We start from the raw sequence: 12213 nt of genomic DNA, 5'->3' as shown, positions 1-12213 counted from the left end.
CTTTATCAAAGTCAGTTTGGCCCCTATAGAAAAAAACAACAACATGTTTTTATGTCCTGTGAAGTCAAGACGTACAAAACAAAAACATCTGGGGGAAAAAAATATAATTATTCTAAAAACATCATTCAATCATAATATCTCAGAATGTGACATATCATGCATGCACAGACTAATGATTATATTTCAGAAACTGATTCCCTGGAAAATACATATTTCAAAATGATGGCAGACGCTTATCATGTTTATTAACCACTTAAACCCCATGGGTAACCAGAGTCCCTCAGGGCTCAATATTAGTGTCTTTTCTGTTTTGGGTTATTGTGGGGAAAGCTTTCGCTGAAAATAGCCGATCAACAAGGTCACAACGCGTCGCAGCGCGACGCGTTGTGGGCTTGTCGATCTGCTATTTTCTGTGACCACAATACGGATGCTGCGGTTTTTCAGTGGTTAAAAATAATATTGAATATAGAAGTCCTAAGTACATTTGCTGTATCATTTTGTTTTGTTTATTTAGTCACAAGCTCTCTTTAATGCTTTTCATCAGTTAAACATTTATGAAAATCACAGACAGACTTAAAGGACCACTTCCCTGATTTTGAACCCAAATCCTGTTTTTATGAAGTCGAGGACAAAATAAAGATGATTTGGCAGTGCTTTTTATTTTGAATTTGGAATGTTTACTCTGTGACATCACAGGGTGAATCCCAGTTCCTCCTATAGACTACTTGGACTACAGTGTTTCCTGTATACTGTAGTTCCATCCAGTCGGAACTATGCTAATATCAGCTGGAGTCTTGTGTGACTATATCTTCTCATGTGTGTACGCTCCAAATAGTCCCCTGTCCCTATTTTGGCCATGTCATTAAACAAAAATATGATTTATTTATTGCTATGTTTAACACAATGTGTTATTTTCACTATTTTTGTGCAACAGTGTCACATCACGAAGTAGGGCATTATTTTAAGAAAAAGAGTTGAAATATGGAGATAAAGGTTTTCTGCATAACAGCGACAATACAGTATTTTTGATAGTTAAAATGTGAGCTAAAATGTGAGTTGAATGTGAGCTTGAACAAGCCTAAGTTTATCCAATAAAACATTAATATAATAAGCTGTACTTTTCATGTCATAGTCCTTTTCAAGAGCAGTGGACCTTTCCTTAACCAAGAGATTAATGAAACACTACTCTGTTGGGTTGATAGTGTCCTCAAACTAAATATTGTACAAAATCATTATGCCTTTACTCTGATATTTGCTCGAGAAAAAAATAGTTTCATTTGTATTGACAGCAAAATCCTGCATGGCTATAAGCAAACAAATGTTGAACACTGCTTCCTTGTGTCCAAAGTGAAACATAACCTGAAACAGAATCTCATTTAATGTAACTTTGCATTCACAGTATTGTTTGTTTTTGTTTTGTTTTTAGAATTCCACAAGTTTAACAAATAGTACATAGGCCTACAATTCTCACTTGAAAAGATTGACACAGTGAGGCTTGGAAAGGGAAAACTAGTGATTATTATGAGGTCCTATTCAGAGGTCTGAGAGTGTTTTTAATGAATGGTTCCTTGTTTTCCTTCCAGAATACAGTAGCCTATGGTTGCATAATGTCTGTTGCTTTGCTGTCAAAGAACATGAGGTGTTGACCGTTCCGTTGTTGAACAGAGATTTACTATATTCCATTTCCCCTTTTCTTAATCATTAATGAAGTTGTACAGTCTACCTTCTAGTGTATTTTAATCCATTCCATTCCATGTAAACCAACAGCCAAAGCCTAAAAGTGTTTATAATTTGAAACTTGTGTTCTGAGCTTTTTCATCTGGACCATGTACATAACACAGCTATGAATTACTGTAGGAGAGGTTTTATAGCACACAATGTCATAGATGTTTGTTTTTTTACAGTGAAGTCAAGACCTAAATAACCAAAGAATCTGGGGGGAAAATATTTTGTCCATCATTCAACCATAATGTCTCAGAATGTGACATTATGTATGCAAATTAGACTAATGATTATATTTCAAAAACTGATTCCCTGGGAAATACATATTTCAAAATGATGGCAGACGCATCATGCTTATTAAAGGATATTGTGCAAAGTACAACAATTACATTAACAGTATCAACTATAGGCTACACTTGATGAGATGAAATGCAACTCAGAAGATGAATTTGAGCAAAATCCAGTTTGCTTCCATTGACAAGTGTACTGAACACTAGGTTACATGTTCATGTGTGTCCATGAGATCATGTGCCCCCTGACAGTTAAAGCTGTTAAACCAAAGGTCCAGTCGACTGTACCACTGTCCTGTCCACTGAGGTCACAATACTGAATGGAATTCATTCATCATTCAATTTGACAATGCTGCTGGCATTTCTCTCACTTAATCAGTAAGAACTTAATCTTGTTTCCTGAAATAACACACAATGAATAATTCCATGAACACTTCAGGTCCAACTCCAGCTGAACCTGAAGTGAGGGGACAAAAGAAAAGAGAATACAGATGACAAGCAATGACACAACAGCAATAAGGCATCACTGAATTGGCCAACAGATGTCACCCTTGTATCATTTTCAGGTCTCCTCTTTATTATGATCAAGTTCACTTGTCCTGTCTTGCCATGACATATTTGTAATCCTAGAGAGTATTAGAGTGTTTCACTATAATATATGAGCTCACTGGAGTCTGGAGGAAGTGGAGAGAATGTGGAACTAGTGAGAAATTATTGTACTAAATAAAAATACACATTTTCTGCCATAGCCTACTTTACCCCAAATAAATACCCCTGCTTATCTTACAACCTAGTGTCTCCACCACCAAGCTTTTCCACACAGAGGGGAAATGATGGTGTAGTGTGAGAGTCCAGCTGTACAACGTTCAACCACAAGCTGAACTTGTTTGTGCTACACCGTCACTGTCTCTTTAAAACCACTGGCTGCTGCAAACATCCATGCAGGAAGTCCCTCCCTTTGCCTCCCACTTTCCTTCACAAGAAATGAAACTCAGAGCTGTTGTTTTCTCTCAGTCTCTCTTCAGAGTAAACCAAAGTGTTGTGTTTTCTCTCAGTGTGAGTGTGGTTCCAGGTTGTCAGTCAAATGGCAGAACAACAGCAGCAGCAACAGACATGTGAGCTGGACCAGGACCAGTTCTGCTGTCCTGTCTGTCTGGACCTTCTAAAGGAACCAGTGGGTCTACCGTGTGGACACAGTTACTGTAGAAGCTGTATTGAGGGTTACTGGGACCAGTATGAGGAGACTGGAGTCTACAGCTGTCCCCAGTGCAGAGAGAGCTTCAGTCCCAGACCTGTTCTGAGGAAGAACACCTTGCTGGCTGAGGTGAGATGACCTTACAAGTTACAACCACACATTAAACTACATGTTCTGATACACAAAACTCCTTGTTGACTATTGTGATAGATGGTAGTTATACTATATGTTGGTTACTTACTACACATTATGTTATGTATGTTTTTAATGTCCACAAATACTAAGAATGCTATTTATACAGCATTTTAGACCTGTGGTTCTCAAAGTGGGGTCTGGGGACCTCCAGGGGTCCATGAGGGGGTTCCAGGGGGTCCCCAACAAAATGTGTTAAAAGAGCATCACAGTCTGTTTAACCACTGTAACCCTATACATCAGCTACTTGAAAATTGCAAATCTACAAGCTCACAATGCATTGCAATATGCAAAAATGTTGAACTTAGTACTCAGTACTTACAATATGCTGTAATTTTGTTGACTAGGGTAATTTACTCTGATCTTTGACTTAGTTAGTTAGTCACTGGTTAACCATTAAACTCTAGCGTCGCTATTGTTGCCATGTCATTCATTGTAGGCAAACATAATAGCAGATACAGGGCTCTAGTGGTTAAGAGTGTCTGCTAAACGCTGACATTGTAAATGTTTTACAACATACTGTAAAGCAATCAACTTTATGGTGCAAAGTTCAGAACCACAGTGTTCAGATAATGTTACTATTATTATCAGATTTCAATTCAATTCAATTCAATTTTATTAAAGTGTCAAATCACAACAAGTTGTCTCAAGACACTTTACATGTAGAGAAGAGACCCGACAATCAGGCAGACCCTAGGTTCTAGGGTGGCGGCCTTCTGCCTCGACCGTGTGAGAGAGAGAGAGAGAGAGAGAGAGAGAGAGAGAGAGAGAGAGAGAGAGAGAGAGAGAGAGAGAGAGAGAGAGAGAGAGAGAGAGAGAGAGAGAGAGAGAGAGAGAGAGAGAGAGAGAGAGAGAGAGAGAGAGAGAGAGAGAGAGAGAGAGAGAGAGAGAGAGAGAGAGAGAGAGATACAGTGCAGGTAGTAACAGTAACAATAGTAGCACATATAATAGTGTAAGATATATATGATAGTATAATATAGTACAGCAATAATGTGTATGTAGTATATAATGGTATAATATAAGAATGTTAAGATAATATACAGTATATATAGTATAGTGGTATAGTGTAGTGTAGTAGAAATCCACGGTCGTGCTCCATGGAGAGGCCCGGTCCGCAGTCACAGTCTTGAGCCGCAGCTGGGGGTCCGTAGTGACAGTCCATGGACCTGCGACGTGGGAAATAAAAGAAACTCCGGGGAGCGGGTCCCCGGTTGTAGAATTAGTGGCAGGCCTTACTTGAGCGTGAATCCGTACAGGGTTAATTACGATTGTACCATTGTACCATTGGGACACAAACCCACACAACCAAAGGGAGGACGAGAAGAGAGAGGACGAGAGGAATTTACCTGTCATTTCTCACTGTGTTTCACCATGAACCTCACAATGACTGTGTTGTATTTGTCATCAGTGAGTGACCTCCCCTCCTCTTCTCTTTACTTCCAGGTTGTGATGAAGCTGAGCAGTACAGGAGGTCAGCAGTCTTCTGTCTCTGCTGCTCTGCTGTACGCCGGTCCAGCAGACGTGGCCTGTGATTTCTGCACCGGAGCCAGACGCCACAAAGCTCTCATGTCTTGTCTGGTGTGTCTGGCCTCTTGCTGTGAGACTCACCTCCAGCCTCACTACAATGTTCCTGTGTTGAAGAAGCACAAGCTGGTCCCAGCCACCAACAAACTGCAGGAGAAGATGTGCTCCAGTCATGACAAGCTGATGGAGGTGTTCTGTCGCACAGACCGCCAGTGTATCTGCTATCAGTGCCTCATGGATGAACATAAGGGCCATGACACGGTGTCAGCTGCTGCAGAGAAGGCAGAGAAACAGGTAGGACCATGATCACTTGAAGACAAATCATAAGAGAGATCATGTTTTCATCATGAGATCAAGACAGAAGCAGAACTAAATGACCATGTCAGAGACATTAAAATCAGGGTGTTTTACAATGGAAAGTATTAAGTACACTTTTGGACCCAATGAAAAACAGAGGCGATTGATAACTTTTCAAAAATGATTTCATGTACATTAATCTTGCAAAAGTGTATTTGTAAGTTACAAAGTTAATTTAAGATGATGTGTGGATCCTTACTAAACTGTTTCCAATTTCACTTGTTTTGACCCTTTTTACCCTGTCTTTATCCTGTATCCTGTATGAGTTCTCTCTCTCCTGATTGGATAGAATTGGTATCCCGACTTGAAAATGTACTTTGTTTACAAGCCAAACTGTCTCTTCCTGTTTCTTGCAGAAACAGCTGGTGACAATTCAGGAGGAAGTCCAGCAGAAGATCCAGGAGAAAAAGAAGGAGCTGAAAGACCTGAGACAGGTCCTGGAGGCCCTGAACGTGAGCTGATATTATGATAATAGTTCTTGTTCTTGTGTTTACTGTGATGCTATATGGATGAGACAGTGCCTTGTGTCATCAGAAGCACTAGAGAAGTGCTTTTCATGTCAAGGACCCCCAATTAATATGAATTTGGCTGTGGACCCCCATTTGAAAATACTTGTGTACCACTAACCCACATATAATATTTGTGTAGTGCAAATGTCTATTCTCTTAAGATTTTTTTAAATGAGTAGATCTACAAGCTCACAATGTGTCGTGATGTGTTAGATGTGTTGTGAACTTGTAGAACGGCTATTTTCAAATAGCTGATGTATATAGGATTATGGTTGGTTAAACAAAATTTGATGCTATATTAACACATTTTGCTGAGGACCCCCTGGAACCCGCTGGGGAACCACTGCACTAAAGTACCCAGAATGACAGTAAAGAACAGTGACAGTAAATAATCCATCATATCATGGAACTTCTGGAATGGCCAGCAATACTTAATGTTGTAACTGAATTTATTCCCCACAAAGTTCTACAGAAACATGACAACTAATAACCAAGAGTTTCTTTCTTGTGTGTGTGTGTGTGTGTGTGTGTGTGTGTGTGTGTGTGTGTGTGTGTGTGTGTGTGTGTGTGTGTGTGTGTGTGTGTGTGTGTGTGTGTGTGTGTGTGTGTGTGTGTGTGTGTGTGTGTGAGAGAAGCAGAGCTCTGCAGAAGCAGCAGTGGAGGCCAGTGACAGGATCTTCAGTGAGATGATGGTCTCCATTGAGAGAAGACGCAGTGAGCTTAAAGAACTGATCAGAGATCAGCAGCAGACTGCAGTGGCTCAGACTGAGGCTCTCCTGAGGCAGCTGGAGGACCACATGGAGCAGCTGGAGAGGAGACATGCTGACCTGGAGGAGCTGTCCAACACTGATGACATCATCACTTTCATTCAGGTTCCACACATGTTTGGTTTTGACTCATTTAGGAGAAATCAGCTTCATATTTCATCTCTTTCCATCATGTCATATTATATTACATTCCATTACATCATAGTATATTACATGACATGGCATAACATGACATTATTAATGCTGGTAGTTACTAATACTAATATAGTTCTAGTATACAGTAGTTGTACAGACCACAATAACAATGTCAGAATTAGGCCTGTCACAATTATTACATAATGGCCTAATCACAATTATTTGAGATAATCGCAATTATTTTCTACAATTGTCTTAATTGTAAACATTTTCAAAAAATAGAAGATCTACAAGATCAGCTTATGAGCTTGTAGATTGGCTTCTTCCACTGTTTTGTAAAATATTTTGAAAGTATAACATTATTCAATATCTGCCCTGTACAATTTGTGTGTTTTTGTAGTGTGTGCTGGTTGAACAACAAGGACATCAGCTCAACTCCACCAATTGTGATCAATATTCTAATCTATCTCTGTCTATACTGGTTTACTTGTCTCTCTCCAGAGTTTCCAGTCTCTCTCCAGTTCCAGTGGATCTCCAGTCTCACCCAGTGTGGTCATCTGTCCTGTGAGGTCCTTCACAGATGTGATTGATGTGGTGTCTGGTCTGAGAGACCAACTAGACAACATCCTGAAGACAACTTGGCCAGAGATATCAAAGAGAGGTGAGATTTAAATGTGTTTCTTGTTTTTCTAACCAGCCATCATAGTAAACATGGATTGATGAAGTCAGAAGGCAACTGGAGATATTTGAACTGGAGCAGACTGATGGTACACAGGTTGGCTGTCTGTCAGATTGAACAGAAACATTGAAGAATTTAAGCAAGAATATTCCTCAAAGGAAAGATTAGGGTCAGATTTAAATGTATTTATTGTGTTTTAACCGGCCCCTATACTGTATTTCTAAGTGTTGAAACAGTTTGTACAGGTGGAAGTATGTCTGGGAAGGCTACTAAAGCCTGTAGTATGGGGGGCAGTAAATTTACTGCCCCCCATTTACCATTTATTATTATTATTATATTTTTGTGCTCAATAAATTATCTTGAGGAGTTCTCTCTCCTGATTGGATGAAATTTGTAACCCACCTGAAAATGTATTATAAATGTAAATTGAGAAACGGGGAGACAGCTGTTACTGAACAAACACTATATAATAGCAATGATGCTATAATAGCTTTAACTTTTTGACAACACCCTTGGAACTTCAGTTTAATCCATTCTTCAGTATGATGTCTGTCATATGCTATATATGTGACTGTGCCTTTAAGAGAGCTACGTTACGACAATGCCGTAAAGCAGGCATGTTGTCATTTACGTCAGTCGTATGTTGTGACCTCCTGTAGGCTCACGCTGTATGTTTTACATGCCTGAAGTCAGCAGTAAAGTCTATTGGATTTGACCCTTTGTGTGGACATAGAAATCCTTTACAATGTCATGATGACCTTTACTGTTTTCTTGTGTCTCCAGTTGATGTTTTACATCCAGCGGAGCCTCAGACCAGAAAGGACTTTTTACAATGTGAGTCCATGTTGATGCAGGTTCTGAACGTTGAAGTTTCATTCTGATATGTTGTTATTTAAAGCTCTAATGAGTTTGATCTGAGAGACTAACTCTAAACACAATAAGGTTCATGAGGTTTGATTTTTCTTTTGTCGTGTGTTCTCACAGATTCCTCTCCTCTGTCTCTGGACATGAAAACAATATGCAAATATCTCTCCCTGTCAGAGGAGAAGAGGAAGGTGACTAAAACACAACAACAACAACCTTACCCTGATCATGCAGAGAGATTTACTCAGTTTCAGGTGATGTGTACAGAGGGTCTGTCTGAACGTTGTTACTGGGAAGTAGAGTGGAGTGGTGGACCGGTTCGTATAGCAGTCTGTTATAAAGACATCAGCAGACAAACCCACTTTGGAGACGATGATAAATCCTGGGGTTTACAGTGCTATAATAAAAACTACAGTTTCAAACACAACAGTGTTGAGACTAAAGTGTCAGGGCCTTTCTCCTCCAGAGTGGGGGTGTACCTGGACCACAAGGCAGGTACTCTGTCCTTCTACAGTGTTTCTGACACAATGACCCTCCTACACACAGTTCAAACCACGTTCACACAACCTCTCTATCCAGGGATAATGGTTTATTGGACTTGGAGCAATGGAGGTACAGCAGAGCTGTGTAAGACATGGTAGACATGTTAATAATACTGGTGATATTCAATTGAAAACTTAGTTTTCTTAATTTGATTATAGATTGTCTCTTCTAGTTAAAGCATGTGTAAGAATGATGTGTACAGTATACTACACCATCATGATCAATCAATCCATTGTGTTTCCCTCATTACATTTCTTTAATAAGCCTGCTGCAGACAATCATTATACAGTATGCCCCGTTATCTTCAGTTTGTGTAGATTCATGGTTCTACTAAATGTAGTGGTTCTCAAAATGTGGGTCTGGACCCCCAGGGGGTCCCAAAATGATGATATGCTTAATGCGCAACATTGTTTTCTCACTCAACAGTAAACAAACCAACATACAGCATGTATTGTGTATACAGGGTATCTGCACATTTCTAAAGTGAAAGGACTTTTAAGACATTTTGAATACCTCTAAAAGGAAAAATAAAATGAGACATTACTGTGTCAAAAATAATCAACAAACTATACTATATAAAATGGTCAAACATTGGCCAAATATTACCTGACAAAGAAACAAATTGTGAAAACAGGTCTACAAGCTCACTAATTAAGTCAAAATTGAAGTCAAACTAAATGTAATGCCTCAACTCCTGCAATTCCGAGTGCTTGTCAGTGTGGGTGGGTGATCCCCAGTTCAAATATGATTATTTTGGGGGGTCGTGGCCTGAAAAGTTTGAGAACCACTGGTGTAATGTCTCCTCAATGTGTCAATAGGGTATTGTGTGTCAACTGTTGATTGATTTAATGGCTTATAAAAACATATTTTAATTTGATGGAACAAGTTTTTTTTTTTACCCACCCCCTCCCTTCTTTTTCCTCCCATTGTGTAAATACAGTAGAAACGTTGGATTCCTTCAAACACTTACACACTTATAACTTGCCATGTTAAAAACAAAAAAAGTGGGGGAAATCTTCTGTAATTTCTTTAATATCCGATCTACAAGTTCACAACTTATCTGGCAAAACGACAACATTATATTTCAATTAATATAAAGGAGTTTGAGACCGTCAGGTGATCATAATATTTTCATTGACTTTACTTAATTTACACTGACTTGTTTTTTCTAAATAAATGTCAGTCTTCAACCTCTAGTGTGTCGTAGTCTGATTTCAAGAATGTCTCTGTGAAAGTTGTCTCCATGTTTAGATGACGTTTTATACAGGATGTGAATTTTCATTTTAGAACAGTCTGAGGACTGAGAGGACAAGACCAATATCTGTGTGTGTGTGTGCGTGTGCGTTCGTGCGTGTGTGTGTGTGTGTGTGTGTGTGTGTGTGTGTGTGTGCGTGTGTGCGCATGCTACATTGCTCCTTGGACAATATAAAATGGGGAGGCAAACTCCATATTAAGAAGTCAATATGACGTCACAGCAGTAGATCGGCTATTTTCAGCATGCAACCAAGTGTAAAATGTGGCATTACGACCCCATCAAGGGTCGAAATATTATGGTATTTAGTCGACTAAAACTAGACAAAAACAAACATTTCAGATGACTGAAATATGACTAAAACTAAACGAAATTCAAAAGACGGTGTCAAAATAAACACTGCGTCACAGTGACATGACAAGCCATGCTGTCTTGTGGGTTGAACCAGGGACCTTCCGGTTTCCGCTTGACATTCTGAGCTGTTAGTCAGTATTTTGCAATCATATTTTTAAGAGGACAATTCTGAAACTTAGTATTTTGCCACAGATACTCCAACCCAGACGTAACCTATACAAAATGAATATTGCATTTTGTCTCAGAAGTGGCATAAGTTCTAAGATTTAACCCTTTATAACACTCACAACAATGTAGCTATTCTATGCTGCTACAAACTATTAGGCATTTATTGTCAACTGGTTTATATACCACTTAAACAAAATACTTTGTTCACAAATAAGCTGAAGTTAAAAAGTAAACGCCATCCCACACAGCAACAGATTCCGCTGTGTGGGATGGCACATTTGTTTGTGTTAAATTGTGACTGTAGACTGAATGCATCAGTGGTCAATTGTAAGCAAAAACAGATTGTTGTAATTGGAAGTAAGTAATATCCATAATTGAATGCAAACCTTTTGCTGAGATCTGCCGACTAACAAAAAATAGCAGTTTCTGGCCAGAGGCACTTGTCTGACCTCTGACCTCACTGGACGGCCCAGTGTTTTTTTTTTACACCTCTCCGGCTTAGCTGAGAGTGTAATGTGGTAGAGGAGGTCTCCCCGAACGTGTGAGTATGTCAAAAGTGCTGACATGAAGAGCTGTCTCCTGTCCAGCGTCCAGCAATTTGTAAAGGCTATGCACTCCAGTGAACAGCATTTATCCATTTAGATACAATCTTAATGTTATTAGAACCGTTCAAAACTGTTTTTGTTACACAGAAACATCATTTGTGCTGTCTAGCTTCGTTTAAATGCTTAATTTATTTAGTTTTAATGTGCACATGAATTGTTTTTCAAGGCTTCTTTTTTACCCCCCCCCCCCTTAACCTTTTTTCTCTTGTACATATTTTTTACTCTTCATACCAGTAACCTGTAAGCTGATTGTACGACGTTCTGTATAGTAGTGTGTATATCTATGTCTCTTATATGTCATCGTGATTTGTGTGCACGGGGATCTCATTTTAAACAAGGTTAGTGCAATTATGACGTTGGTTCTCAAAGTGGGGTCCGGGGACCCCCAGGGGTCCTTGGCCGGGTTCCAGGGGGTCCCCAGCAAAATGTGTGAATGTAGCATCACAATAATTTTAACCTGTTATACTTTGGCTATTCAAAAATAGCAGATCTACAAGCTCATAGCGCGGCACCGAGTGCCGCGCTATGAGCTTGTAGATCTGCTATTTTTGAAAAATCTTGAAGATGCGTGCAAATCTTTGAATATATTTATTTTAAAGCGAACATTTTAACACAAATATTTTCAGATGGGGGTCCGCGGCCAAGTATATATCAATTTGGGGGTCCCTCCCTGGCATGAAAAAGTTTGAGAAGCACTGCTTTATGAGCCTTCCAGTTTAGTAGGCCTTGTATTGTGAATTTTGTACTTCCATGTACTGCTGTTCTCACGTTTTACTAAATAAAGTACATCAAGCAAACGCTCTATAGGATACTCTTATTCTGAAGAGATCGTCCACCGGAAGTCTCACATTTGACGGCTTATAGTTGATACATAGAGTTAAGAGTTGATAGCGGAACACCAGCTGCCGAGAATCGATCGCGCCACCAATCAGGAGCTCGCGCGACAGCGAGCTTGCCACTTCTCCCTCGCCGATTGGTCCACGCCGGACGACACGCCCCCAACAACACGGAAGCGAGCCGAGACGGTCGGCTAAACAAATCCGTAGTGAATGGAGGG

The 12213-nt window shown here is 39.7% G+C and overlaps 1 protein-coding gene across 1 annotated transcript in view; it reads left to right on the top strand.

Moving 5' to 3' along the window:
• Positions 1–7425, top strand: part of LOC311034710 (E3 ubiquitin-protein ligase TRIM47-like) — a 73957-nt gene extending 66532 nt beyond the window's left edge. Inside the window, exons 3-7 of the mRNA XM_084042669.1 lie at positions 3008–3336; positions 4843–5217; positions 5637–5732; positions 6428–6661; positions 7193–7425. Of these exons, the coding sequence (XP_083898795.1) occupies positions 3097–3336; positions 4843–5217; positions 5637–5732; positions 6428–6661; positions 7193–7363 (1116 nt within the window). The 5' untranslated portion in view covers positions 3008–3096 and the 3' untranslated portion in view covers positions 7364–7425. The remainder of the gene's footprint in view (positions 1–3007; positions 3337–4842; positions 5218–5636; positions 5733–6427; positions 6662–7192) is intronic.
• The last annotated feature ends 4788 nt before the right edge of the window (positions 7426–12213 follow it).

Source organism: Gymnoscopelus microlampas (assembly GCF_963454915.1).
Source record: "Gymnoscopelus microlampas genome assembly, chromosome: 19".
Taxonomy (NCBI): domain Eukaryota; kingdom Metazoa; phylum Chordata; class Actinopteri; order Myctophiformes; family Myctophidae; genus Gymnoscopelus; species Gymnoscopelus microlampas.
This window is presented reverse-complemented; position numbering and strand designations above follow the sequence as displayed.